At 57.7% G+C, this 27,130-nt stretch overlaps 4 protein-coding genes across 9 annotated transcripts; 2 read left to right on the top strand and 2 right to left on the bottom strand.

The window, feature by feature from the left end:
- Positions 1-127: 127 nt before the first annotated feature.
- Positions 128-6,717, bottom strand: ZDHHC16 (zinc finger DHHC-type palmitoyltransferase 16). 6 transcript variants are annotated; one of them, XM_053948543.1, is made up of 11 exons: positions 6,669-6,700; positions 5,913-6,000; positions 4,307-4,559; positions 3,911-4,105; positions 3,009-3,097; positions 2,776-2,804; positions 2,438-2,571; positions 2,169-2,216; positions 1,506-1,591; positions 968-1,234; positions 128-625 (listed from the first exon to the last, which is right to left on the bottom strand). In XM_053948543.1, the coding sequence occupies exons 3-11, from the start codon at positions 4,541-4,543 to the stop codon at positions 511-513; spliced, it is 1,200 nt and encodes a 399-aa protein (XP_053804518.1). In that variant the 5' UTR covers positions 4,544-4,559; positions 5,913-6,000; positions 6,669-6,700; the 3' UTR covers positions 128-510. The 6 variants fall into 6 exon arrangements, with proteins under 6 accessions (XP_053804518.1, XP_053804519.1, XP_053804515.1 ...); XM_053948544.1 differs by lacking the exon at positions 6,669-6,700 and having other exon boundaries at positions 968-1,038; positions 1,111-1,234; positions 3,911-4,024; positions 5,913-6,356; XM_053948540.1 differs by lacking the exon at positions 6,669-6,700 and having other exon boundaries at positions 968-1,038; positions 1,111-1,234; positions 5,913-6,355.
- A 150-nt stretch (positions 6,718-6,867) lies between these two features.
- EXOSC1 (exosome component 1) lies at positions 6,868-9,142 on the top strand. The gene is made up of 8 exons (XM_053948545.1): positions 6,868-6,922; positions 7,146-7,261; positions 7,435-7,509; positions 8,087-8,175; positions 8,382-8,415; positions 8,541-8,591; positions 8,670-8,754; positions 8,893-9,142. The coding sequence occupies exons 1-8, from the start codon at positions 6,892-6,894 to the stop codon at positions 8,997-8,999; spliced, it is 588 nt and encodes a 195-aa protein (XP_053804520.1). The 5' UTR covers positions 6,868-6,891; the 3' UTR covers positions 9,000-9,142.
- A 569-nt stretch (positions 9,143-9,711) lies between these two features.
- On the bottom strand, positions 9,712-12,268 carry PGAM1 (phosphoglycerate mutase 1). Its single transcript, XM_053948731.1, has 4 exons — positions 12,124-12,268; positions 11,485-11,759; positions 10,802-10,982; positions 9,712-10,713 (listed from the first exon to the last, which is right to left on the bottom strand). The coding sequence occupies exons 1-4, from the start codon at positions 12,263-12,265 to the stop codon at positions 10,544-10,546; spliced, it is 768 nt and encodes a 255-aa protein (XP_053804706.1). The 5' UTR covers positions 12,266-12,268; the 3' UTR covers positions 9,712-10,543.
- Positions 12,269-12,437: 169 nt separating this feature from the next.
- Positions 12,438-24,504, top strand: RRP12 (ribosomal RNA processing 12 homolog). The gene is made up of 34 exons (XM_053948730.1): positions 12,438-12,917; positions 13,779-14,014; positions 14,115-14,198; positions 14,426-14,502; positions 14,690-14,795; positions 14,972-15,088; positions 15,201-15,339; positions 15,632-15,759; positions 16,047-16,145; positions 16,231-16,322; positions 16,400-16,511; positions 16,676-16,773; positions 16,904-17,018; positions 17,266-17,408; positions 17,595-17,716; positions 17,844-17,908; positions 18,018-18,180; positions 18,270-18,424; positions 18,804-18,871; positions 19,061-19,154; positions 19,358-19,516; positions 19,641-19,721; positions 19,802-19,907; positions 20,051-20,158; positions 20,254-20,411; positions 20,761-20,852; positions 20,945-21,103; positions 21,278-21,450; positions 21,581-21,697; positions 22,004-22,053; positions 22,334-22,412; positions 23,446-23,513; positions 23,911-23,993; positions 24,187-24,504. Exons 1-34 carry the CDS (start codon positions 12,713-12,715, stop codon positions 24,287-24,289), a joined length of 3,954 nt encoding a protein of 1,317 aa, XP_053804705.1. The 5' UTR covers positions 12,438-12,712; the 3' UTR covers positions 24,290-24,504.
- The last annotated feature ends 2,626 nt before the right edge of the window (positions 24,505-27,130 follow it).

Genomic DNA, 27,130 nt, shown 5'->3' with positions numbered 1-27,130 from the left:
CTTCTGTGTGTTGAGCAGCTTAAAATAGTGCTGGTTATAGACCCTTCCTCCTCTTTTAACATTTTTATCCCTCTTCTCCCATCCCCAGAAGTCCTTGTCCCCCACAAGATAACAAAAACAGACTCCCTTAAAAAAAAACAGTATTTAGTAGATGGTCTTAAAAAGACTCCCTGGGGAGCACTTGGGGGTGCCATCCTCTGTGCCCAGCCCTTCAGAGAGCTGAGCTAGGCCAATGCTAGCCCGTACCTGTGCTAATGAGGGCAGCACCATCCAGCTGGAGCAGGGAGCAGCAGCTCTGCCACCTCGCCCTGGGCTGCCTGCAGCCACCAAGAGCCAAGAGGGCAGGCGTCCAGGCACCAACACTGTCCATAGTTTCCCATGGCTCTGGCTCTGGTCAGCGATATGTGCCAGCCTTCTGCCAGGCACTTTGGCCAAAGGAAGCTGCAGTGGTGGAGTGGGTCCCCCACACACTCCCCTGCCCTTGGGAAGGGATGTCCAGAGCACAGGGCCTCAGATTGCCAGGAGTGGCGCGCGTTGCTCCGTCACACAGGGAGGCAGGTCCCAGCTCAGGCCTGTCCCGTGGGGCAGGTGAGGAGAGGGCAGCAGGACACGGGTGAGCCAGTGCCTGTGGGGAAAGTGAGGCCACAGCCACAAGGTGAAGTCTTGGTGCTTCTCAGCTCTGAGGAACTGTATCCTGAGCTGCCACAATGGCTGAGCTCCTCAGCTCAGATTCTCTTGGCAAAGGTGTACTGGGCAGGCCACCTTGTCACCAGACAGGGCTCCTGAGGCACAAGGCCAATGATGTCCACGTCTTCCACACCTTACGAAGCCCAGTGCAGTGCAGTGTGGGATCAATGTTCACTGTTGTCCTCTCCCCCAGCAGCCCAAGGAGAGCCCCTGTTGTCCCTACAACCCCAAGAGCTGCTGAGCCACCACCTTCTCAGGCAGGGGCTTCCCCAGGATTTACCTTGGCACATCCACACCCAGGAACACCTTCCAGTTATCCCAGCTGCCGTAACTGTAGGGGTTCCTGAAGACCTGCGGGACAGGGAGAGGCACATCAGGTCTGGCTCTGCCCCAGCCAGCCCCTGTGCCGTGGGCTATGCTCACCTTGCCTTTCTTCTGCAGTCTCTGCCTCTCCTTTCTGTTGATGTGCCGTTCGATGCTCGTTTCCCCGCGAGTGATGAGGGCGGCGTGCCACAGCGTGAGGGCACCCAGGGCCAGTGCAACTGAGCTAGGTATGACAAGGGACAGCAGGTGGAACACAGGCCTTCCTTCCCTGGTGCTGCAGCTGGCGGGGGACTGAGGCTGCCTCCCCGCACCCACAGCCGCGTAAGTGGGTCGGCTTGTCTAATCTCCCGTGACAGACAAAATCTCTCCTTCTCTGTGGCCCAAAGGCTGGCAGGGCAGCAACATCTGTGCTAGAGTGAGCAAGCCCAGCTACAGGCAGGTAGATGGTGAGCAATGTCACAGGCTTCACTTCCCCAGCCCCTGGGCCCCCTCACCTGCACAGGACCCAGAGGTAGACCACGCTCTTGTGGAAAGCTCTCTGGCGGAAGGAGAAGGTGGGTGGTGGGGTCTGGTAGTATGTCTGAAAAAGGACCAGATGGGGAGGATTATCCAAACTGCTTTACAGCTTGAAGCCAGACAAAGATCGCTGCACCCCTCCCTGCTGCAGAGCTTGGACAGCAAGGATTGCAGCTGGAACTAATGCAACAGCCATGGTGAGGGGGAGGCAGCCTGGGACAGCCATGAGACAGACAGACAGACACCCAGAGGGGCACAGGTGTGAGGAACAGTGAGCTGGAGGTAAGGGGGCAGGGAGCAGCCATGGGCCTGGTCAGGACACTGCAGCTGGGGGTCATGGAGAGATGTGTATGCAGTGCTGCAGATTCACTAGGAGACCATGGCCTGAGCAGCACATGCCAAGAAGCTGTCACTAACCCAAGCCCCTGGAAGCTGGGTGCAGAGGCAGACCCCAAGCTGCTGGAGGCACTGTCCATAGCAGAGCTGCCTGACCAGCCCCAGCTCTCTGACATGTGAGATGAACATGGGGGCTGGTTGTGATGTGGGGTGCTCCTTGAGAACAGAGCCCCAAGCAGGACCCAGCCTGCACGGCAGCTCTGCTCCACACTGCCTGGAGAAGCTGGGGGGCAGGGATGTCCCACCTGGTTGGCAGCCACCTGCAGTCTCTCCTTCTCAAGCAGTTTCATTCTCTAAGGGGATGGAAAACAGGGCACCAGTTATGTGTCTCGGAGGAGTGGGACAGGGACCCTTCCCCTCACACCCCCACAGGACCAGAGCAGCTGGGGGCCTTGCAGGAGGAGGAAGAGGGGAAGCAAAGTTACTGTATGGTTGGGCCTGGCCCAGCCTTGCTCTGCAAGCTCAGCCTGGGGAAGCCAGGCAGTCTTGGTGCATGGCAGGAGAGGCTGCTCACCTCAATGGCTGTGTAGGCATCTCGGAACATCTCCCAGCCGCTGATGCTGCAGTAAATGCAGCCCATGGTCATGAACAAGCAGAAAGAGAAGAAGTAGCGGTGGTTGTAGTGTCCCACACAGTTGTTTAGCCAGGCTGCCTCTGGGGTTAAAGGTACATAACTGTGATAGACCATGGGTCCAAACCCAACCCAGGGACCAGGGCAGTTCTTCTGGGCCCTGCTCCCATCACCCATTCCTTTGCTGGCTGTCTCCTCAACAGAAGGGACTGGGAGAGAAGGGAGAAGCAGTGCTGGTTCCCCCCAGGAGTGTGCCACCGGTTAGTACTGCAGAAGGATACGGCAGTGGTGGTCCATCTTCAGCACACACCTGGGAGAGAGGAGACCAGTGCCAGTGTCAGAGCCAGTGCAAGTGGTGTGTTTGGGAGGGGACAGGCACCCCCCAGCCCTGCAGGCTACAAGCAACAGGGCAAGGCGGTGGCAGAGGAGAGAAGGGCCCCCCAGTCTCACACTGGGGCAGGGGGTGAGGAACGGGGCTCCAAAGGCTGCCCCAGGCAGAGGGAAGGTGTCCTACCTGTTGCAGATGCTGCAGTGATGGGTGCGAGCTGGCTTAGGGGCAATGCATTTCCTGCAGATGGACACACCAGTGAGGTCGTTCTTGGCCTGTACACAGGTCAGAAGAGATTTGCGCATCTTAAACCCTGCATCTCACACTCCTGCTCTCCTCTGTGCCACCCCGCTGCCTCCCCACTCTGCACTGCCCAGCCTAGCTTCCCCAGTTTAGAGGCATCCTGCAACAACATCACTGTGGGAATCCAGGGCATCCCTCTGGCTGCCCTGGAAGGTCTGGGATCCTGGCAGGGGGTCAGAAACCCCCCTGTACAGAGCCCCGAGAGACACTGTCTCTGATCTCTGTCCACGGAAAAGAGTTTTCAATCTTACAGGATGAATTACAAGCTCTGAGTGTTTGATATAAGTAGTAATTAGTGTGGCACGGGTGCAAAAGTTGAATTTTAGGATTCTAGATAAGGGGTTCAAAGGAGGCAAGATGGAGGAAACTGGGCATGCCTTGTCCTTTTTCTTCTTCATGCCCTCCATGTTTCACTGTGGTGTTGGCATTTTTCTATTGGTTTAGGCTGGGGACACACTGATCAACATGGGTGATAGATATTGGCACGTTATTGTAAATATAGCACACATAGTTTCTAGTATATAATCTTTGTAACATCCCACTGAGGGGCAGAGCCCCGCACGCTGTCCTGCGAGACAGACCTGCTGCAGGTCAGAGAGAAAATATTTTAGATAAGAAGAAATAAACAACCTTGAAAACCAGCACAGACAATTTACGACTTCTTTGTTGGCAGCAGGGCTGAAAGACAGAGACTTCTACAATCTCGGGAGCATTTAAATATCACAGATCCCGACACATCACCAGGCTGTTCCCAGTGACCATCCAGAGCTCACTTGGTGTCTCACCTGTGGTGGGTGCCCAGGTGAAGTGGTGATAGCCATGTAGTAATGGAAGACAATCATGATGAGGTTCCAGTGTCCATAGGCGAGGTGCCAGCATATCCAGGCAGGTGTGTAGGTCTGCAGGATGAGGGGCAGCAGACAGATGTACACGATGGCCACGATAGAGCTCGTGAGCCCAATCACCAGTGCCACAAACACCTACAGAAAAGGGACCTGGGTCACTGGAGTGGGCAGCACCTGCCCCTTGCTGCTTGGGAAGAGGCACGGGCAGGACAGAGCCAGAGGAAACCAATCTGAACCACACACTGAGGTCCCAGCTCACTTCCTGCCTGAAGCACAGGCAGCCCTGAGCCCGCTGCCCCAGCACCACGTGTACCCTGCCCCATGAGGGGGACTCACCACACCAAACCATCGGGTGACATGGTCCACCAGCCAGTAGACCGGCTCGAAGAGAGAGTCAAGCACCACGTCGCCGTTGGTGAAGGAGTTGTAGAGCAGGGAGCGGAGGCAGAGGTGCCCGTAGTGCCACAGCTGCTCCACCTGCCGCAACAGCTTGAACCGGCGCCGCCGCCCCAGCCGCAGGCACTTGAGGAGCAGGCGCATCACCGCGGCAAACATCCGCTGCCGGCTCCTCATCCCTGCCACACCACGCCTGGGGGGACAGGAGCTCGGCGTGGGCAGGCCACCCTGCTGCCTAGTTGTCCCTCGGGAAGGGTTTCCCCTCCCTGACGTGCTGATGCCGGTAGTGCAGCTCCCTGAACTGACAAGGATGCCGAGCTGGAGAAGCTGAGCCCAGGCTCCTGGAGGCTGCGGGGCCGCTGTCGCCGGGATGTCTCTTTGCACGGAGCAGGGGGCACAGGCCCCTCAGCATCTGGGCTCAGGTGCTCTCTGGTCCCATCTCGTCTTTCCCAGCGGGGAGGGGGCCGGGGGAGTGACACGGAGAGTCTGACTCAGAGGAAACCAGAGAAGGCATGAACATCCAGGATGCTGGGCCATTTCCAGAGATGATTTCAGCCCTTCCCAACATGTTCATGAACAGGGGAATCCACACAAGGAAAGTACAGGATTACCCCTCCTCCCCTAGTCCTTCTTTAAAGTGAAGGATGCTTCTTCCCTTCACCTCAACTTCTGGACCAAGTTGCAGAGGCCACCCTCCCAACCTCACAGCCTCAATCCAAGAGTCCCAACACTTCCTCTTTCTCCTCGCCTGGATCATTGAACAGTGCCACACACCAGCAAATGAGAGTCCCAGAGAAAGTCCCGGGCCAGTGCTCCCCTGCCTGCTGAGCCCCTTGTCCTGCCTGAGAGCTTTGCTGGGAGTGACGAGGAACCTGATCTGGCCCAGCACACGGGAAAACGATCTGCAGGGCTGGGGCCCCCAGGCCTCCGTGCAGGCAATACCCATCAATATTAAGCAGCAAGGCTGCCCCGGGGTCCTGCCAAGGCACGTTCTGAGCCTGGGCCAAGCACTTGCCTTGGTCTGGTGCCAGGCACCAGTGCCAGAGCTCAGAGTCCCTCCAGCAGGGATTGTCCCTCTGCGCTGCGGTGCCCACCAACACAGCCCCTGGGGAGCAGCAGGGAGGCTGAGGGCAGAAACTGCACCATCCGGATAGGCTGCCCAAAGAAGGCAGGGCTCTCCTCCACCCTGCCTGAGGAGTGTGCGGTTGACCCCAAGTCTGGGATCTACTGGATATGAGGATCCCACACCCAGCAGCCCATTCCAGGTCACAGGCATGGCTCCTGCCCTGGTATGGTAGAGGTGGGATATACATCTGCATCACCCTCTTCTCCACATTTCCCCTTTGGTTTGCCAAGAGCTTTTCCTTGAAGCTCAGCAGGTGCAAAGTGGAGCAACAACTTCTTGCCGTGTAGCCTTTGGGTGGCACACATCCCTGTGTTGTCAGTGTGGTAAAAGATAAAACACTGCAGCCAGAAGCAGGTGTTGAGGTCAGCCCTTTCCTCCAAAGACACAGCACTTTCCTGCCCCGCAGAGAAGCTTCCTCACCTACAGTAGTGGCAGCTGTTGGGCAGGGAACCCACAGGGAGGCAGCCAGCCTGCTCCAGAGCAATACCCACTGTCCCCAGGCACCTGCCTGAAGATAGAAGCATAACCACAGAGATGAGGCTCCAGCAGAGCCATGCAACTTTCCCCTGTCCAGCCGGGCACTGGGATCCAGCCCTCGCCCTGCCCACGGCCGTACCCACATCCCAGCGGGAATGCGACAGCAACCACCAGCACAGACAAGAGCACTGGCAACATCAGTGCCGAGGGGTGGGGGAATCCTTGGATTTGGCCCCACCCCGGGCAAAGAAAGACGAGGCCTTCCCCCGCCAGGTCCAGGCACCCAGGCGCAGCCCTGTGGCACCCTCCGGTGGCTGCACAGCGCCCGGCTCCCCCGGTTCAGTAGCACCCAGCCCCACAGCGCCAAGACACTTTCCGGTATTTAGCCCCATCCTCAAAGGCTGCCCACGCCAACAGCCCCTCAGCATCCTGGCCCCTCCAGACCAGCAGCATTCCCCCCGCCGCCTCCCATCCCAAGTGCACCCCGTGGCGACAGACCCCACGCCTCCCGGGTCCGCACAAGCACCTCCTGCCCCACAGCACACACGCAGCATCCCCCATCGCCTCCCGGCCGCCGCGCTTCCCACCCCAGAGCACCTCTCTATCGCCGCCCAGCCCTCCCAGCCCCACGGCAGCCACAGCTCCCACAAGCCCACAGCCTCGCTCAAGGCCCTGACACCCCCGCCCGGTGCCGCCGACCTGGGCCCGCCGCCCGCCGCCTCCATGCCCGGGCCCCGCCGGCCCACGGGCAGCGCCCGCGCACAGCATGCCGGGAGCACCGTCTGCCATCACCGGACTACAGCTCCCAGCATGCATCACAAGGGGTAGACGAGAACCAATAGCCGCGACGCTTACAGCGCAGCATTGACGTCTGGAACCAATAGGATGAGGGCTTTCTGGTGAAGCGTTGTCGGCAGCGGGCATGGCGCCTCCTGCACGCTACTGCGTCCCTGGTGAGTGCGGCCCGGGGCTGTCCGGGGCTCCTGGGACTGAGGCTGCTACTGCCCGGAAAGGGAACGCGGTGTCCTTGGAGAGGAGCAGGGGACGAGGCAGTGCGGAGGGGCTTGTCCCGGGGATGCCCCGCACTAGGCCGGCTGGGAGCGAGCGCTGTGCCCGGAGCGGTCCGGGGCCCGGGTCCTCGGAAGCCCCGGCAGCCCCTGAGCCCCTGTGTCGCAGGTGAGCGGCTGTGCAGCACGGAGGAGGCCACGGCTGGTAGCGGGACCTACACTCGTCATGGCTTCATCTTCTCCTCGCTGGCTGGCTGCCTGGAGAGGAAGAACGAGGACAACGAGGTGAGGGCGGCCGCGGCACGGCTGCCCCTCCCCGGGGCTGAGTGCTGTACGCCCAGGCTGCACAGCCCCCTTGGAGACTGGGCTGCGACGGGGAATTGGACTCCGATGGGGTTCGGCTGGTGATTCTGTGCACGAGCTGTGCCCCGTGCTGACCCTCGTGTCTTGCCCTGCAGCTGCCCGTGGTGTCGGTGGTGAGAGACAGCGAGTCCCAGCTCCTGCCCAACGTGGGGGCTGTGGTGACATGCAAGGTGAGGCGCTGGAGCACTGCGTTGACAAACTGCATGGGCCTCGACTCTATCTCATACTGAGCTTTGTTCCTGCACACGGATAGGGTGGGGTGAGGAGTCCCTGGGCTTCTTAGTGCCCTCTGTACAACTCCCACCAGGGCAGGGGCAGCCCAGGGGCTTCCTTGAGTCCCTCACTCACAAAGAAAGTGGATATTGGCATAAGGGGCACCTGCCTGAGACTGAGGTGGGCTTGAGGGGAGGATTTTCTTTGCTCTCCTTCCATAACTCATTCGTGGGGCAGGGAGCGTGCAGGTCAGTGTCTCAAGCAGCTTGTAGAAAGGATGACACAGACCAGGGATTAATTTCCTTGTGTTCCTGGTGGAGGGAGAGGGACTGAGATCACTGCAGGTCTCAGCCTTATTCTGGTGCCTTGAATTGCACAAGTATAATCTTCCTTACCTGGCTTGCTGCCTGGTGTCCAACCATTGCTTGGTCACAGGGAGGAGGAGGCCAAGTGAGACATGAGCTCCCCATGCAGCCCTGCCTGCTCCCTGCCCTTTCCCTGCCTGGACACTGATTCCCCTTTTCCTACATGCAGGTCTGCAGTATTAACTCTCGCTTTGCCAAGGTCCACATCCTGTATGTTGGCTCCACGCCGCTGAAATCCACCTTCCGAGGCACCATACGGTAGGGAAAAGGTTAGGATCCCCCGCCCTTCAGGGGGAGGAAGGCTGTTGTGGGCAGTGCAGCTGGCTGCCCTGAGCTGGAGCTCTGCCCTGAGCACTGGGCCGGTGTCCAGCACGTCCTGCTGAGCACCCAGGGAGGCCAGGGCCACAGGCTGTTGAGTTGTCTTTTGCTCACTGGCACTCAGATCCCTCCATCTCCTTTTTCAGGAGAGAAGATATCCGAGCCACGGAGAAGGATAAGGTCAGTGAGCCACTGCCAGTCGCTGTTCTACACCCGTTGCCCCCCGGTTCCTGCTTGTGGGGGCCCTGTCCCCCCACTGACAGCACCCTGGCGCTGTGTGGCATTGCCTGCTCTCTCCTGTGCAGGTAGAAGTGTACAAGAGCTTCCGCCCCAGTGACATCGTCCTGGCCAAAGTTGTATCCTTCCTCCTCAGGGACACTGCGTTGGCTCAAGCTCCCTTGAGGAAGTCTGTCCCTTAACCCCTGTCTAACCAGATCTCCCTGGGGGACGCGCAGTCCAACTACCTGCTGAGCACCGCAGAGAATGAGCTGGGCGTGGTGGTGGCACGCAGCGAGGCAGGTAGGGGCAGGACGGGGTCTGGGCTGAAACAGTTCTGCCTCATCCCTGCCATAGGGGCTAGCTGATGCAGCTGCCTCCCTCTCCACATGGAGAAATGCAAGTTTGGGAAGGAGCAACCCTGGCATATTGTGTCCCCAGGGGTGCAGATGGTGCCCATCAGCTGGTGCGAGATGCAATGCCCACGGACACACACCAAGGAGTTCCGTAAGGTGGCCCGGGTGCAGCCCCAGTTCCTGCAGACGTAACACCTGAGGGGGGCAGTGGGCTGCAGCACTGGGGCCTGTGGAGCCAGAGCAGCCCCTGGGCTCCCACCTCCTTCACAGGTTTGGCCAAGCCTCCACTGGCAGGACAGGTTTGCTACTTTTGGATAATAAATTTTTTTTTGAGAGCTTCCTGCTTTGTTCTTTACAGTGAATGGGGGAGCCAGGCCTATCTATGGCACTCTAGTGTGGCTCCTGCAGCACAGCAGGTGAGGGAACAGCTTCCACAGCACCAGGGGCAGAAGGAAGCACATTTTCACTGCTGGGGAAGGGGAGTGATGGAGTGACTTTGCTGCAGTGATGCCAACAGCACAGAGCCCTGGGCTGCAGCTGTGCTGGGCACTTGCCTCACCGGATTGGTTTCCCCACAGAGGACTGAAGCCTGGAGCACAGCCTGTCTCAGCACACCACTAACCAGTGTGGGCTGTGGCTGAGAATAGCCTGAGGACATATCTCATCTCCTCAGGCCACACGTGCATGCCCTGCCCTTTGGGACAAGGGTGTGGCACACACAGAGCCCAGAAACCAGAGCATGGCAGGGTGTCACCCTCTTGGGCAGAGATTGCAGGGCTGAGCTTTGCTCCTTGAGCCTGGCACAGCTTCTGCACCCTCATATCCGTGCCCAGCAGTGACTGCTGCCTTGTGCACGTGCTGACAGCAGGGAGCCCGCGTGGCCCAGAGACACACGGACACCTCCTTATTGCGCATTACTCCTTTATTGAACTGGAACAAGACGGCTGCTATGGTTGGACAGTTACACTGACCCTGTGCAAGCCCAGGCTCACGACACCGGCAGCGGGGAGGCCACAGTGACAGGCCACGTACACGCATGTGAAGGATGGGACACAACAGCACCTGCTTCACCAGCAGGACGAGGATGGGCATCAGCTGGGAGAAGCATGTCGCAGGCACAGACCTCCAGGCAACAGGCTCCCTCCCTCACCCTTGTCTGAAGGCAGTATAGTTAAAGCAGGGGCTGGCAGAGCTGGGTTCAGAGTCATGAGTACTACCCTGGGGTGCTGTACCACGTGCACCAAAACACAACCCTTCCAGTAGCATCCCAGTCACTGTGCCACACACCCATGAGGGGAGGGGGTACCCACATTGGTCACTGCCAGCACTGCACTTGCCACACTGCTCCCAGGAGGACTAAATCAAGTGACAAAACTACAGTAAACAGGTAATGAGAGCTGCCAGGGATGCAAAGCAAAGGAAGAGCCTGGCATGGCAAGGGATTGCTTGGCCTGTCCCTCTGCAGACAGGGTCTGAGGGTTGGGATCACAGCATGGACAGGTGTGGGGTCGCTGCCTGGCAGAGACAGGGCTCCCTTTCACACCAGACCTCAGTGTCCAGCCCTCGTCCTGGAGCCCCCAGGCTATCTGCAGAGGGGAGCCTTGTCTCAGGGAACGGGCCTAACCGAGGGGAGTGCCTCCAGCTCCACAGCTCCGAGTTCCTGCAACTGTGGGGGTGTGAACAGAGGGGTGGGGGATGGAAGGGGGCTCTACTACGTGCTGGTCTGCTGCCTGCTCTCACTTCTTGGCCTTGCCTTGAGCAGCAACGGCCTCCATGGCCTTGCGCACAGTCTCCTCATCCCCCAGGAACTGCATGGGCTTGACAGGTTTCAGGTTCTTGTCCAGCTCATAGACAATGGGGATGCCAGTGGGCAGGTTCAGCTCCATGATGGCCTCTTCTGACATGCCTGCAAATGCAGCAGTGCCGTCACTCTTGGACCTTCCCACAGTGCCAGCTGGGGAAGGAGGGGTCCCTGGGATGCAGGGGTGACCTACCTTCCAGGTGCTTGACAATCCCACGCAGGCTATTGCCGTGAGCAGCAATAAGGACTCGTTTGCCCTCTTTGATCTGTGGGACGATTTCCTCGTTCCAGAAAGGCAGAGCCCGGGCAATGGTGTCCTTCAAGCTCTCACATGTTGGCAGCTGGTCCTCTGTCAGGTCAGCATAGCGGCGATCCTGGGAGAACGACCATGCTCACACAGCAGCCCAGTGCCCCCATCCAGTGTGGGAAGATGGTAGCAAGATTTTGTCTCTCCCTCAGATTCTCTACCTGAGGACCCACTACACATAAGCAAAGCCAGGCTTGGAAGCAAGGAAGTGTCTTTGTGGTCTAGGGCTGCAATGAGCCACAGTCAGGGCCATGAGTCCACCTGGGAAAAGTCATACATTGCCTATCCGGGCAAAGAAACCAGATCAAACATCCACGAATGGGTCATGGCACTAATGATTAACAGAGATATTGTGCCCTCCGCTTTGGCTCTCTCTGTGCGATGCCCAGGGGTTCAACTCCACACAGAAGAAGCAAGATAAACTCAGCCTAAAGTCTACCAGCACCATGCACTACAGCCCCAGATAACACAACAGAGACACAGGAGACCTTATACAGGAAGCCAGGCTGCACTGCAAGTGACTTTTAAGAGACTCTTTAACAAGGCAGGCAAAGAGCAATGGGTCTTACCTTTGCAATAGTGCTGTAGAAGGGGTGGTCAGACTGCATGGGAGGCGGAGGGATGTCATAGGAGCGCCTCCAGATCTTGACCTGCGCCTCACCGTGCTTTGCTGCTGTCTCAGCCTTGTTCAAACCCGTGAGAGCCCCATAGTGCCTCTCATTTAGGCGCCAGGTCCGGATAACGGGTAACCACATCTGATCAATTGCATCCAGGACGGTCCAGAGAGTACGGATCGCCCGTTTTTGTACCGAGGTGAAGCAGATGTCGAACTCATAGCCAGCATCTAGAAAATACGAGGGAAGGGGGAGGCGGGGGAAGACCAGGAAGGTGAGTGCCCGGCCTTATGCAACCGGTGAAAGGGCAAGGGCGGCGGCCTCACAGCACCGGTACCGGTCGCGTCCTCATCTTTACAGAAAGCGGCGGCGGCCAGGACGCGACCGGTACCGAAGAACCGACATACTGCGGTACCTACGACTCTCCCAGCAGCACTGAACCCCCGACATGGCACTGGAGGCCCTCGCCCGGCATCGGAGAGCCCCAAACCAGCACCCGTTGGGCTCGATGTGGCCGCACTAGGCCGCATCCCTTTCCCCCCGTCCCCCGCGACCCCCCTCTTGGCCGGCACCCCTTCCCTCGTCCACCGGTACCTCGGAGGGCCTCGCCGCCGCGCCGCGCCTCCTGCTGCCCGGCGGGGCTGAGGTCGGCGTCGTACCATCCGCTGAAGCGGTTCTCGAGGTTCCAGGCGCTCTCGCCGTGGCGGACGAGGACGAGCCGGTACGCGGCGGCCATAGCGTGCTGAGGAACCGGTGCGCGCTGCTCCTCACGCCGCTGCCGCGCGCGATTAACGCCCCCGCTCGGCCCCGCCCCGCCCCGCGCGCCGCCGGTGGGGGAAGCGCATGCGCTGAACGCGCGCCAGGCGGAGGCGCACGTACCACATGGCGCGGCCGCGAAGGGCGGTGCGACCTTCAGGGCGTGGCGTCACAGTGACGTCACGATACGCAGTGATACGTAACACGTTACTCCTCGCCCCGGGCTACGGGCTTGTTCTGAAGAGTTTCACAGGGCCGCGGCTTGGGCACGGGGATGTCTGGTGCACTCCTGCCGGTGGCTGCCCCTGGCCCCTTCGGGTCTCCCATTTCTGCCCCCGTTGGGCAAGACCCCGCTGAGCTTCCCCGACACCGCTTCTCGCCCGCTCGGCCGGGACGCGGCCTTCCCTGACGGCTGCCCTCACTCAAGATGGCGTCTGGCGCCGGAAGCGGAAGGGGGGGGCTGGGCGCGGCCGCACGTGGAGCCGGGACCAGCATGGCGCGGAGCGGGAGGCTCCGCTCGGGAGCCGCGGCCAAGCTGAAGCGCTGGCGGAAGGGCCACAGCAGCGACTCCAACCCCGAGACCCGCCAGCATCGTCTGGCTGCTCGCAGCCGCTTCTGCAGCCGGCCGGCGGGTAAGGGCAGGAGCGGGCGGGGCGGTAGGGCGCCAGGGCGAGCAGCTCCTGAGCTGTGCCCTGCGCTTCCCGGAGGGGTGCAGGGGCGCGGAGGGCTGTGGGGCAAGGCTCCGAGAGCTGGGGCTGGGGCAGCAGTGAGAGCGGAGCTGCTGACGGTTCCAGGGCGGGCGGAGGCAGCAAACCGGGGAGGATAGCCGAGGCCACAGCGTAAGGAGTTAGCCTCTTAGTGACACCGGGCCTCAGAAGCGGAATGGGGCGCCGCACGCTGCAGTTCCTGTCGCCCTGCGAGCCTTCCCAAAGCCCATGGCCGTACCTCTGAGTGGTGCTGTGGTGTTTGGCATGATGAGGAACGTGACAAACTAACATTCGGCCGGCCACATGATGGGGAAGGTAAACCAAAGTGTGCCAGGCACTGTGAGAGCACCGGCTGCTCCTGGCCAAGGAAATCTTTTTCATGCAGATGCTAGCTGCAGGCTGATGTCTGGGACTCAGAGGGACATGCAGCATCTGTCCTGGCTGTCTGATTGCTAGGGCTTCAGGTGGAAGGAGATAAATAGGGCTGAGTACAAGAAACACCTCAGTGTTAAAGCCTTGGCATACCGGCACACGTTTCTGTGGACATGATACTCTCTTCCATCAGAGATGACTGGACTGTGGTCTGGTTTCTGTGTACAGGAATGAGGCGCTCTTTCCAGTTATTCACATGCTTTTGTCCACTGGGGCGAAGCAGCACCCGTATTCCACATGCTGGATATGAGCTCCAGCCAAGACAGTCTGGCTGGGAGGGGAGTATGGGGGATTTCAGGGTGAATGGTGGAGCAATGTGACTTCTCAGTTCTGACACAACTCTCACCCCCCCAGAGAAAAGTAACTTGACGGTGGATGCAGTGAAGCTGCACAATGAGCTGCAGTCGGGGTCCCTGCGTCTGGAGCGGGCGAGTGACAGCGCTCAGCTCCGTATGGAGGAGGACAGTGCTGAAGAGGCTGCCACAGAGAAGTCCTCTGGCACCTTTCTGAGCGGGCTGAGCGACTGCACTAACGTCACCTTCAGCAAGGTGCAGCGCTTCTGGGAATCCAACTCTGCTGCTCACAAAGAGGTACGGAGAGGAGCAGGGCTGGGGAAGGGGGGGGTCTGGTGGGAATGGTTTCCCACTGTTAGGCTAAAAGATGCTGACCTGTTTTGCTGGCTGCTCACAGATCTGTGCCGTGCTGGCGGCTGTGACAGAGGTGATCCGCTCCCGAGGGGGCAAGGAGAGCGAGACGGAATACTTTGCTGCACTAGTGAGTGCTGGTTGTGTGGAAGAGGCGCGAGGGGAGCTGCTGCTGCCAGCGTGGGTGGGCTCTGAGGAGGGATAGAGAAAGGTGCTGTGCTTGTAGCCTGAGTGGCTTTGTTCAGCAGAGATGCTGTTGGGCTGCTCCTGGTTTCTTTTCCCCCTCCCCAGGGGTTGGGAAAGGACTGGCTAGTGTGACCCCCTGCACCCCATCGCTTAGCCACCTTCTGTTCCCAGATGACCACGCTGGAGGCAGTGGAGTCCCCCGAGTCACTGTCTGCTGTCACCTACCTGCTTAACCTTGTCCTAAAGCGGTGAGTGCTTGGCAGAGAAGCAGAGAGAGCTACCAGACCCCAGATAATGGAAAAGGGATTGGTGCTGCTCTCCCTCTCCAGGCTGGGGAAGAAATCCAGCTGGGATGAGCTGGTGGTGCAGTCCCCTTTGTGACTGCTACCAGCTGTCTGCTCCTCACCCTACTGATACGTCCCCTTCTCCTGGCAGGGTCCCGAGCCCTGTTCTTATTAAAAAGTTCTCGGATGCCTCAAAAGCCTTCATGAGTATCATGTCGTCACAGGCCTGCAGCAGCTCCACCTCTGCCCTGCGATGGGTGAGTAGCCAAGAGGCAGCCAGCCATGTCACCTCTGCCTGGGGGTCTGCTGAGTGCTGGGGTCAAGGCTGCTGCTGTAGGGTGGTGCTGGGTGCTCGGCCTGAGGCCCTTGCTGTGAAAGGGAGATGTTTCTGTGGACAGGTGATGCTAATGCCCCTGCTGTTCCCCTGTCATAGGTCCTCTCTTGCCTGGCCACACTGCTACGGAAGCAAGACTTGGCAGCCTGGAGCTACCCTGTCACCCTGCAGGTCTATCATGGCTTGTTGAGCTTTTGCGTTCATACCAAACCCAAGGTGAGAGCCCAGTGCTTCTGGCAGGAGATGATGCTGCTTTTGGGGTTTGTGTCTGGGAATGGCTGTACCCCTGGGTCTGTAGCTTCTACTCAGCTGGGTTCTTTTCCCGCAGGTGCGGAAAGCAGCGCAGTATGGCGTGTGCTCTGTCCTGAGGGGCGGCGAGTTCATGTTTGGCGATGCAGCCCCTGAGCATCACCCTGCAGCACCCTCCACTGCCAAGTTCTGTGTGCAGGAGATTGAAAAAGCTGGAGGTGTGGGGCACTGGAGCATGGGGTCTGTAGCTGCATGTGGGGAACTCTGCCACTGTGGGAGAATAAGGACTTGGAGGGAAGAGGGGAGATTGCAGCACGCTGGACTGGGGGGGAGGGTATGAGATATCTTTGGGACACTTATGGTGTTTTGAAGCCTCCTCAGCCATTCTGGTGCTTTCCTGTTCCCAGAAGTTAGGGGAGTGTTCACCCTGGTTCTGTGGGTCAGCCCACTGCTGTCATGGGGGCTTTGCTGTGGTGTCCCACAGGCTCAGAGGTTGCTCTGCTCCTGTAGGTGCCAAGGAGGCCACCACCACACTGCATGTCCTTGCCCTGTTGCGGGACGTGCTGCCCTGCTTCCCTGCAGCTGTGGTGAAGACCTGCTGTGAGACCTTGCTCCGAGTCATGACCCTCAGCCATGTGGTGAGTGTTCCTGCTCCAGGGATGACAAGAGCAGACCCTTTCCCCATGGGGTACACTCTCAAAGGGATCAAATTCTCTCAGCTGTCACTTGGGAGCCTAGAAATGCAGGATGCAAATGGAAAAGAGCTCAGGACAGCTTTCTTGCCTGACTGCTGTGAAAGAGGGAGGCTATGCAGACGCAGCATAGTTGCAATAGTGATGGGTTTTCCAGGGCAGAGCCTGCTTTGGAGTAGGAGGACAGTGGGTTCAAAGCAGAGCCCCCTCTCCTGACACCGTGTCCTTTGCAGCTGGTGACAGCGTGTGCCATGCAAGCTTTCCACAGCCTCTTCAGTGCCCAGGCCAGCGTGGCCTGCCTGCCAGCTGAGCTCAATGCCCAGATCATCACTGTGAGTGTGGGGTACCAGTGTGGGGAGGGACAGAGCTGGCAGTTGCCCAGCACCCACCCACCTACCCAACCTTCTGCTTCTGCAGGCTCTCTACGACTACGTGCCCAACACAAGTGACCTGCAGCCGCTGCTGACCTGGCTGTCCACCATGGAGCGGGCACACATCAACCTGGGCAGGTGCAGACAGGGGCCATGGCTGGGCGAGGGGAGAGGTGGCTGCTTGATCTCTAATCTGGTCTTTTTTATCTCTTCAGGCTGCAAAAGGACCTGTGCTGGGCTCACCTGCCCCGGCTCTTCTCTGCTGCCATGAACTGCTTCCTCTCCCCACACTCCCAGGTGGTGTCAGCAGCAGCACAGACCCTGGAGGTACCACACTCAGACACCTCTCCCCACTTGGATACCCTGGGCCTTGTGGGGGGCTCTGCCATGGGGCTTGGGGCTTGCCAGTGAGTGGTATGCCCCTCTGTACCTGTGAGGCTGGGGGTTCTGTGGTCCAACAGCTGTCCCATTTTCCCTGTTTGCCCTTGCAGACTCTGCTGAGTGAGTGCATTGCTCCCCACATGGAGGACATGGGCACTGTGTCCGCATCTGCCCCAGCCCCTGCTGCCTACCTGTGCAAGATGTTTCGGTGAGGAGCAGCGATGTGAGAGGGGCTGCCCATGGGTCTGGCTGAGCTCTGACCAGCCTCTGCCCAGTCCTCAATGGGGTCTAGCAGCCCTGAATACTCCCAGTGTGACCACCTTCTTTCTTCTCCCCAGATCAGTGGAGGAAGGGCTGACATACCGTTTCCATGCAGCATGGGATGAAGTTCTGCGAGTGCTGGAGATCTTCTTCGAGACATGTGGGAAGCAGTGCCATCCCATCATGAGGAAGGTGAGCCGGGCTGAAAGGGCACAGATTCATTCATAGAGGCTGGTGGGGTGGCTGTGTTGCCCCCTCCAGCTGGAGCAGGGCCATGCTGTTTGCCCTGTTCTGTTGTCCGTGTGTGGCCAGAGCATGCACAGCTCTGGGACTCAGCACAGGGACGTGCAGGGCAGCCGGCATCCCTGGGCAGGCAGAGTGATACGTGCCAGACCTGTGCACATGGCTCTTCTGTGACTGTCCTGCCCTGTTTCTGCAGTGTCTCCAGTCCTTGTGTGACCTGCGTCTCTCCCCACACTTTCCCTACACTGCTGAAGTGGACCAGGCAGTGGGGGCTGCTGTGAGCACCATGGGTCCCGAGGTATTACTGGAAGCTGTGCCCCTGGAGATCAATGGCAAGGAGTGAGTACATTCATGAGGTAACAGCTTTGCAGCTGTTAGATTTCCGTTCAGTCCCCATGCAGTGATGCAGGTGTGGCTGCTAAGCCTACCTGTGCCCAGCTTTGGGGCTAGGTGAAAGTGCCCTGTGCCAAGGGGCTGATGCTGGCAGTGCCCCACACCCTCCTGACCGATACCTTTCCTCCCCAGGGAGACTCTGGATTTCCCCCGCAGCTGGCTCCTGCCGGTGCTGCGGGACAACGTGCAGGGAGCACGGCTTGGCTTCTTCACCAGTTACTTCTTGCCTTTGGCAGCTGCCCTGAAAACCAGAGGTGAGGAGAGCAGCATGTTAGGGGTCTCAGCAGTCCAGGGTGTTCTGTGGGACCTCCCTTCTCTGCCTTGGGGTGGAGCAAGGCTTTGCAATGTTTTCTGCCCTGCTCATCTCTTTCTCTTCTGCAGCCCAGGAGTTTACCCAGGCTGGGAAGAGTGTGGAGGCCAAGATCTACGACACACTGCAGTGGCAGGTAACAACCAGTGTCTGGGAGCCTTGCCGGAGTGTACCCCTGGTACCAGGCTGGGGAGCAGTGACTTGGCCAAAGACTGTGGCCTCCCATTTTTTCCTTTGCCTTCCAGGTCTGGACTCTGCTTCCTGGCTTCTGCACCCATCCCACAGATCTGCTGGGGGCCTTCAAGGGGCTGGCCCGCACCCTGGGCATGGCCATCAGTGAGCGCCCAGATCTCCGCCCCACTGTGTGCCAGGCCTTGCGCACTCTCATCCACAAAGGCTGCGAGACAGGTGAGGGGGAAAGAGGTCCTTGTGGTGGGTTCCTGCCAGCCATGGGAGGGCAAATGCTGATCTGTAGCCCCCTGTTGTCCTTCCCCTAGATGCAGAGCGGGCAGAAGTGGGTCGCTTTGCCAAAAATTTCCTGCCCATCCTGTTCAACGTGTACAGCCAACCTGAGGAGGATGGGGGCACAAGTGCTCAGCGCCGCTCTGTGCTGGACACTGTCCGTGCTTACCTGACCATCACGGATCCTCAGGTGAGGGGCCTGTGGGACACTGGGGCAAGCTGTCCTGGCTCAGGCCAGCATCTGCCAGCCAGACTCAGTCTGATGGGGCTTTGGTGCAGGCCTGATTGAAGAGGACAGGAAGGAAGGCTTTGACCAGAGAGCAGCCCTTCCTGCCCTTATGGGCAGGCAGACCTCTCCAGCCCATGGTCTGGGATTTCCCAGGCTTGCAGTCACATCTCGCCCATCATGCACAAGCTCTTTGTGAATTTGTCCAGGTCTCTTTGGACTCACTGGTATTTTTGGTCTCCAAAAAGTCCTTTAGCAAGTTGTTTGCCAGGTGGATTGCAGACTCTTATAAAAGCACTTGCTTCAATCAGTTCTGATCCTGCTCTCTGTGCCTGCCCTGCAGATGGTGTGTGGATTCCTGGAGAAAGCCAGTGCAAAGCTGACCAGTCCTGAGAGTTCCGAGTTTGCCAGGTAACACCTGGGAGGTGATGCTAATGGGTAAAACTCCTGGCATGCTCCTAGTGAGCAGCCCTAGGGCACTGTCCTGTGTGGACTTTGCCACCATTGTGCACTTGATGTGATTCACAGCTGGCGTCCCAGCTTGGTCGGGATGTGATGCCACAGTTAACAGCTGCAGCTGTGTGTCCTTCTCTGCTGCAGACTCTCCATCCTGGATCTGGTAGTGGCAATGGCACCCTATGCTGATGAGCAGTCCCTGGATTCCTTGTACCGTACCATCCAGCCTTCCCTCCAGGTGAGTTGGTGCCATCCCTGAGAGGTGCTGGGGCTGCAGTGGGGCACCTTCTGCTTGCTGCCAGCTTGGACCCACACTCTAGGGACTTGAGCAGCTGCCATAGGGGATAGGTCTCTGCTGGGTGGTGTGGGGTGCTGGTGTCCCTTCAGACATCATGGTGAGGGGCTGCCTTGACAGTGGGAGCATGTTGGCTGTTCCTGCAGAGCAAAGAGCGCAGCATGCAGAAGAAGGCGTATCGCGTGCTGGAGGAGGTGTGTGCTGCTCCGCACGCTCCCTGCCAGGCCTTCGTCCACTCCCACCTCCAGGACCTGCAAGCAGTGCTGCTGGACTCACTCAAGAGCGCAGCGTCCCCGGCCAAGAGGGTGAGAGCAAGGGCTGTGGTGGTGGTGATCAGCTGTTGCTGGAAGGGAAGGGATGGAATGGGCAGCAGAGCTAACCAGGTGTGTGTCCTTGGTTGTACCAATGCTGGTCCGTTTCTTTCCCCAGCCACGGCTGAAATGCCTGTTCCACATTGTGAAGCAGCTATCTGCAGAGCACGAGCCTTTTGTCACTGCCCTGGTCCCAGAGGTGAGCATGGTCCCCAGGAGGAACTGGCTGGTTCTGGCTGTGGTAGTGGCAGCAGTGATGACATGCCTGTCTTCCTCCAGGTCATCCTATGCACCAAGGAGGTGTCAGTGGGGGCCCGCAAGAACGCCTTCATGCTGCTCGTGGAGATGGGCCATGCTTTTATCCGCTTTGGACCCACCCCTGAAGGTGAGCTTCTGTTCTATTTGCTCAGCCCCACGGCCACTCTGGCCCCAGGGAGGTCAGCCCCATGCCGAGCATTCTGCTGAAATGGTCCAGGGATGCTGCTGGACACAGAGTGAGTCAGGCCCTGAGTCATTCCCCTCTTGCAGAGGCTATGCAGCGGTTCCTGCTCCTGATCTATGTGGGGCTCACTGGCTCAGTCACCATGATCAGCTGCACCGTGCTGGCACTGACCCGCCTGTTCTTTGAGTTCAAAGGTGAGCAGGAGGGCTGGGGGGACGAGGCAGAGCCCTTTGGTGAAGGTGGGTGCTAGGAGGAAGCCATCTGTGGCTGAGTCCCACCATGGTTGCAGATCACCTGGAGTTCAGTGTGGTGGAGCAGCTCCTGCAGAACATCTGCCTGTTGCTGGCCTCCCGCACGCGGGATGTGGTCAAGGCAGCCCTGGGCTTCCTGAAGGTCACACTGCTGCTGGTGGACACCAAGCTCCTGGCCAAGCATGTCCAGACGATGGTGAGATCATGCATGGGGTGTCTTGAGGAGGGTGGTGGGGCAGAGCTGTGACTGCCTTGGGCAGACAGGAGCATCTCCAGCTGCACTCTGCCTGGAAACCAAGGAAACAACCTTGATCTCAGTGGCTGAGACGGCAGTGAGGAGGCTCCTTTCCTGAATCCTGGCAAAGATGTGCCAGAAAAGCCCCATGAAGTAGCACTGCCAAGCATGGACACCTCCCCATGGCCTTACGTGGGGCAGGCGTGGAGAGATGGCACCAGGGTGAACAAGGTGGCCATGCAGATAAAGGCTGGGAGGCTGGGTCCCCATGGCAGGTGTGCTTTGGTCTTGAGGGTCTCTGTCCTGACAGCTGGAGGCTGTGGGGAACCTTTCAGATGACATGAGACGCCACTTCCGTATGAAGCTGCGAAACCTCTTCATCAAGTTCATCCGCAAGTTTGGGTAAGCCAGGGTCTCCTGGGGTGGTGAGGGAGCTCTCTGTGAAGCAGTGCAGGAGAAGGTGGGTGCTGACTGCTCTCTGTGTGTTTCCTGAGCTTTGAGCTGGTGAAGGGGCTGCTGCCAGCTGAGTACCATAAGGTGCTGGTGAACATCCGCAAGGCAGAATCCCGGAGCCGCAAGCAGCGTGCCCTGAAGAAGGCAGCTGTGGATACAGATGAGGAGGAGGCACCACCACCACAGCCCAGAGGAGACAGGTGAAGACAGGCTCAGGGTGAAGGAGCAGCCCCCACAGGGGGCTGGGCACTGCATCTGCTCAGCTGGTGTTTCTAGAGATGCTGGAGACATCTCCAGGGCTGCTCTTCATTGTGGGGCAGGGTGCACCCCTGGCCTTAATCCATTTTCCATCATCCTTTCCACCTTTTGACCAGTATGGAGGAGATCCTGGCTGACTCAGAGGATGAGGAGGAGGAAGAGGAGGAACGGCATCAGAGCAAGGAGTGGAGGAAGCAAGCACGGCAGAAGGGCCAGGCATGGCTGAAGGAAGGGGAAGATGATGAGCCCCTCAACTTCCTGGACCCTAATGTGTCCCAGCGGGTGCTGGGTAAGGAGTGGAGCTTCAGATGGGGCTGGGGTGGGACAGATGGGGCTCCTGCAATGCACAGGGGCCTTGGGGGTTGCTGCCCCCAGAATTGGATCCTTCTCCAGGCCCTGACCCATTTCTCTGTGAGCAGCCACCAAGCCAGGCCCCAAGCGGTCCAGAGGAGTGAGCCATGATTTCCAGATGTCTGAGGATGGACGCCTGATCATCCATGAAGAGGAAGAGGAGCTGGATGATGATGAAGCCAAAGGTAGTATCTGAGCTGACAGGGGCCACTCTAGACTTGCTCTGGGTCTCTGAATGGTTTTCATCATGCCACCTGCATGTGGGATCTTGGGGGGAAGTGGGTGGAAGTGGCAGGAATTGGTATGGCCTTGTGTCACACCGAGTGGCTCTCTTCTGGGCCACTTGCCAGGGGAAGCAGTCACCTACATCATCAGGAGGGTGCTGGTTCAGCAGAGGCACCCTGCTACTGCCACACCCTCCAGGGGCTAGCACAGTACCAGGGCTCTCCCATGCCCTCATCACACACTGACCTTCTTATCCTGTACCACAGGAGCAGATGAGGAGATGGCAGATGTGCTGCAAGATGTGGGGCTCCGCAGTGTGAGTATGGGGCTCATGGTCCTGAGGAGTTCCTGGGGGAACTCATCCTTGCCAAACCACTGCCTGTGCCATGGCAGCTGCAGCTCTGCCCAAGAGGCTGGTGGGGACACCAGGCAATTGCCAGCTGCTTGGAGGGGTGCAGGAAGTTGTCTGGGATAGGGATGTGCTGTCTGGAAAGTCTCTCGGTGCCCATGGGAGGAAGAAGGAGGTTGGGGGTCGAAGGGAGGGCAGAACTGTAAGGACAAGCCAGCTGCAGGGTTCCTGCTGTCTTTTTCTGCAGAAGAAAAGTCAGAAGCGTCGTTTCAGAGAGGAGCCAGATGATGAGGAAGCTGAGGCTGGAACCTGTTCTCAGTATAGAGGTAAGTCCCCTGCCTGTGCCCAGTCTGGGGCTCCCCAGAGGGCCAGAACCATGTACCCATCTTGTAGGGTACAAGGGGTGGGGTGCTGCTGCAGCACAACTGAAGCAAAGATCACAGCATCACAGACTGGGTAAGATTGGAAGGGATTAGTGTATCATCTGGTCCAACCTCCCTGCTCAAACAGTGTCATCCCAGAGCACATGGCACATGATTGCATGCAGATGGTTCCTGAATATCTCCATTGTGGGAGGCTCCAGAATGCTTCTCTAGGCAGTCTGTTCCAGTGCACAGTCACCCACACAGCAAAGAAGTTCTTCTCATGTTCAGGTGGAACTTCTGTGCATCAGTTTCTGCCATTGCCTCTTGTCCTATTGCCCAACAGCAGCGAGCAGAGCCTGGCACTATCCTCTTGACACCCTCCCTTCAGATACTTACAGACATTGATGAGGTCCCCTTTTAGGTGCCTCTTTTCTGGTCTGAACAGGCCCAGCTCTGAGCCTTTCCTCATAAGAGAGATACTCCAGTCCCTTAATCCTTCACTGGACCAGCTCCATGAGCTCCATGTATCTCTTGTACTGATGAGCCCAGAACTGGACACAACATTCCAGGTGCATCCTCACTTGAGCTGAGTTAGAGGGGCAGGATCCCTTTCCTTGACCTGCTGGCAATGCTCTTCCTAATGCACCCCAGGACACCATTGGCTTTCTTGGCCACAAGGACACTGCTGGCTCATGAACAACTTGTTTTCTACCAGGATCCCCAGGTCCTTCTCTGCAGAGCTGATTTCCAGCAGGTTGGCCCCCAGTCTGAACTGGTGTTTGGGGTTATTTCTCCCGAGGTGCATTTGCCTTCATTAATTTCAGACAGTTCTCTACACATTTCTCCAGAGATTTTACTTTGTATGAAATGGCCATCCCTCTACTGTCCTGACACCAAGAGCTGGAGACAAAAAACAGGAACAGCTTCTACAGCCTAGAACTCGGTGGGGGGGGGGGGGACAAGACCCCCTTCCAACACACATTCTCTTTTCCAGCTGGAGGCTCTGGGATCCATCGGCCACTGAACAAGGAGCCAGCCTTCGGTGCAGAGTATAGATCCAAGGTGAGGGACCCATGGAGTTGCAGGGTTTGTCTGTGGGGATGCTTGGACTTTGCTGGGGCAGGAAGCACCATTTTTGTTGGGAGTCTGGTCCTGTAGCACCAAGGTTGGAGGGGATCTCTGCTCCAAGAGGAGTTGCCAAACACTCAGTATCTCTGAACACTGCCAGCCCATTTCAAAGTTCCTGTCCTCGCCTTGCTGTGAGCTGTTCCTGCTCATTGCTCAAAGCAGGTGTCTGTAGCATCATGTTGGTGGGAAATCAGCTCCCAGGGCAGTGTGCTCAGTTGGTATCCCACTGCAGCACAGTCTTTGGGATAGTGGGGTGGCAGGGCTGCACTGGAAGGGGACACATGCGTCTTCCCTGGTGCTGCATCTTCTCTCGTGTCACTGTCTCCCACAGAAAGGTAAAGGTGATGTGAAGAAGAAGGGCAAACTCGACCCCTATGCCTACATCCCCCTGAACAGAGCTAAACTCAACAGAAGGTGAGGCCAACCAGGAAGGGCACAGGGGTGGGAAGGGGTTTGATCCTGCATTTTGTTAGGGTTTTCTTGGTGGGTTTGGGAGCTCCCTGTCATCCCCTGTGCCACTCCTTGCGGAGTCTGGAGCAGCATCCCCATGCATTAAGTGTGCCCAGTGCCTGCACCAAAACAGCTTCCTGCTCCTTGCTCCCTCCAGGAAGCGGGCGAAAATGCAGGGCCAGTTCAAGGGCCTGATGAAGGGAGCCCAGCGCGGGGCCAAGGCCGGCCGCAGGAACCGTCTGAAGTCCCAGCGCTCCTGAGGACACTCAGGTGTTCGACCTGCCCCTACCCAAGGACACAGCTGGGGGTCCTCTTGAAGGTGACCTCATTTGTTTGAGACTCCATGGGAAGCCACTTCGATGTATTACGGACTAATCACCCTTCTGTGCCTGGTACAGGCATGGGTGTGCGTGTGTGAGAGCAAGTAATACGTAAAGAATTCTCTATATTGATAAATATCCTCTGTTCTTACTCAGCCCAGATTCCTCCTCTCCTTCCCTTCAGATCTTGCATAACTGTCTGTACCTTCTGTCCACGTGCAGTGGGTCCTTCTGCCACTGCAAGGCTGCATCCCACAGGGCTCACACCAGCCTGGACTTGGGGCCAGAGCTCTCTCTCCCACATCGGGCTTGCCTGGAGGCTGCTAGAAGCAGCACTGTGGCACAGAACAGTGGGGATCATGTGCAGTAGGGCTCAGATGTGGAGCTGGCCATAGAACAAAGCCAGCAAGGCTGAAGTCCTTACAACCAGCTTTCTTTACCAAATTCCTTGGCAGGCTCTTCTGCCCAAAACCATGGCCAGGGAATCTGTGCCATGTGGAAAGTGACTGCCATTTGACCCCTGGACACTTTTCCCATATCAGCCATGCCTGATGGCAAGGCAGGAGCAGTTTGCTGCAAATTTCTTCAAACTGGCTGGAAAACTGCTACAGCAAATCTATGTGCCTTGCCATTTCTCTTACCTTTGAGAGCTGAGAGAAGCCCTTTGCTCTGGCCACTTCCTGCCAGCTAGACCTGAGCAGCACGAGTAATCCTGAACCTTTTTAGCTGCTCAGCCCTGTCACATTGGTCTGAGCATCAGGTTTTGCTCAGCTACTTCTACGCTGAGCGCAAAAAATGGTGTTTGACCAAAGTGTGCTGAAGAGAGCAGGGCTGAGGGTAGTGGATACAGGTCCCATTGCTTGCACTGCAAAGAACATGTGTTGGTCAATGTAGCTGGCTTTCCCTTCCTCTTTCATATTAAAAAGCCTTCAGCCTTTGTAATTTCCTATTGTGGCAGCTTACATGCTGGAATTGCAATGCTTCTCAGTTCTGTAATAAGCTAAAGGGATTGTGCTTGTTCAGCCTCTTACTGCAGGCTTCTTTCTGGAGGCTGCAAATCCAGTTTTGTGGCTTTCTTATGCTTGAGGTTTTTTGTTTTGTTTTGTTTTTTTTTCCCCTGAGATTCTTCTAAAAGCCTGGGATGGAGGAGGAGCTCTTGTACTGATGCTGGTCCTGCCTTTTCAGGAATGCTGTTCCTCTTGTGCTTTCCCACCCAGGGCTCTCAGTGGGACCCTTGAGCCCCAGGACCAAGTTGAGGTGCTGCTGCTCATCGTGCCAGAAGGCAGCTCAAAGCCTGGCCTACAGGACAGGTTTCTCCAGCAGCACCTTGTGAGCTACACCATCTTTCTCTGCTGCCTGCAGCATGGGCCTGATGCCCTCCCCTGCCCTGAGAGCAGGACAGGGGGAGACAGGCAGTAGTCACCTTCTGAGACACCAACAACTGTAACCTGAGGCTCTAGACCCACCAGAGCTATCTGTCTTCCTGCTTTCCCTTCTCTCCTTGGAGACAGGGCCTGGAGAAGGCTGTAGCTAATTTATTTGGGAGCTCTAGCTTACTCTATTGTTCTTCATTTGCATGTTGATGCTTAAATTAGTACATGCTTGCATGGAACAGAAGAGTTTTATTAGCACAGAGGATGGTGTTTGCCTGAGCCAGAATCCAGAGAACAGATTCTACTGCAACAACATCTTGTTAATCAGCTAATTAATCATGTAATGCAATGGAAACCCTCGGTGAGAAGATGTTATCCTGCCTGAGAAGGCTGGCTGCGAGTCCAGCCTGCTCCCCACCAGCAGCTGCCCCTGGCAGGGAGCAGAGCTGCATCTTGGGGGCCCTCAGGAACCTGAGCACATGGCTCTGAATTGGGCTCAATTCAGGGGAGGGGTGGTGTGGGTCGTGCCTCCTGCAGCTGCCTTCCACAACTGTTTTGCAGTTACCCCTGGACAGGCACAAGCTGGGGACCTGGAGACACGTTTGGCTTTTGCTGCTCAAGCTGGGAGGTGGCTTGAAGGCTGTTTCTTCACCCAGCAGGCTTTTACACCACACTACACTGAGCTACATACTTGAGCTACACTTGTGCATGACATTGTCACAAAGGGTGCTTAACCCTTGTAGATGCTAGCTTGAGGAGAGGCTGGCAGGACTAACACGCTGCCCCCAGTGCTGGCTGAATGCCCACCCTGATTCTTAAAATCAGATGTGCTCCATGGGGCTGTGCCCACCCAACATCCAGATGGACCACCCCATCCTTGAAGCACACTGCAGGGCCTTTTGAGGTTCCCCTGTTCAGAGTTGGGATTCCTCAGATGCATGGTGCAGGGATGGGAAAACCCTCCTGGGGACAGCAGTGTAAGAGGAGCTTTGGTGTTTAAGCTGAAATGATTGGCAGGAAGATAATTAAGTGCAGTGTTTTAAAATGCCAAGGGACCACTCCAGCTGAAATCTAGTCAATTAAAAAAAATATTACATTAATTCCTAGTCCTTCACCAATCCAATCTGGAGTTTCAATTTTTTCTAAGTTGTCTTTCTGTAGTTGCTACCTGAGCACGGCAGGTGCAGCAACTGTGGAGGGCCACAGGGCCGCTGGCTGTGAGCACTGCAGGTGCTTTCACCCATAAAGGGGAAGAGAAGGGAATAAACTGCTCTTCCGGTGTCTGTGCTCTCCATTTGTCCTTGATGGAGCGCGGTGATAAAAAACACTCAAGCCGAGATGGGAACTGCAGTTTCTGGTGTACTCGCGCTTCTTGGAGCACTCGGTGCGGCCCCAGCAGGGCACGGTG

The sequence above is a fragment of the Vidua chalybeata genome, chromosome 8 (assembly GCF_026979565.1).
Source record: "Vidua chalybeata isolate OUT-0048 chromosome 8, bVidCha1 merged haplotype, whole genome shotgun sequence".
NCBI classification, from domain to species: domain Eukaryota; kingdom Metazoa; phylum Chordata; class Aves; order Passeriformes; family Viduidae; genus Vidua; species Vidua chalybeata.
The sequence above is the reverse complement of the archived record's forward strand: the minus strand, read 5'-3'. Positions and strand labels throughout refer to the sequence as shown.

Coding starts and splice junctions, on each gene's coding strand:
- ZDHHC16 (XM_053948538.1), bottom strand. CDS start 6,016: ATGCTTCTATCTTCAGGCAGGTGCCTGGGGACAGTGGGTATTGCTCTG. Junction 3,098..3,910: donor CACCTGGGCACCCACCACAG/GTGAGACACCAA, acceptor ACCTGTGTACAG/GCCAAGAACGACCTCACTGG. Junction 626..967: donor CTGGGTGTGGATGTGCCAAG/GTAAATCCTGGG, acceptor CTTTCCCCACAG/GCACTGGCTCACCCGTGTCC.
- EXOSC1 (XM_053948545.1), top strand. CDS start 6,892: ATGGCGCCTCCTGCACGCTACTGCGTCCCTG. Junction 6,923..7,145: donor TGCACGCTACTGCGTCCCTG/GTGAGTGCGGCC, acceptor CCTGTGTCGCAG/GTGAGCGGCTGTGCAGCACG. Junction 8,592..8,669: donor ACATCGTCCTGGCCAAAGTT/GTATCCTTCCTC, acceptor CTGTCTAACCAG/ATCTCCCTGGGGGACGCGCA.
- PGAM1 (XM_053948731.1), bottom strand. CDS start 12,265: ATGGCCGCCGCGTACCGGCTCGTCCTCGTCCGCCACGGCGAGAGCGCC. Junction 10,983..11,484: donor TCTACAGCACTATTGCAAAG/GTAAGACCCATT, acceptor TCGTTCTCCCAG/GATCGCCGCTATGCTGACCT. Junction 10,714..10,801: donor GATTGTCAAGCACCTGGAAG/GTAGGTCACCCC, acceptor CTGCATTTGCAG/GCATGTCAGAAGAGGCCATC.
- RRP12 (XM_053948730.1), top strand. CDS start 12,713: ATGGCGTCTGGCGCCGGAAGCGGAAGGGGGGGGCTGGGCGCGGCCGCA. Junction 12,918..13,778: donor CTTCTGCAGCCGGCCGGCGG/GTAAGGGCAGGA, acceptor TCACCCCCCCAG/AGAAAAGTAACTTGACGGTG. Junction 14,199..14,425: donor CGGAATACTTTGCTGCACTA/GTGAGTGCTGGT, acceptor TTCTGTTCCCAG/ATGACCACGCTGGAGGCAGT.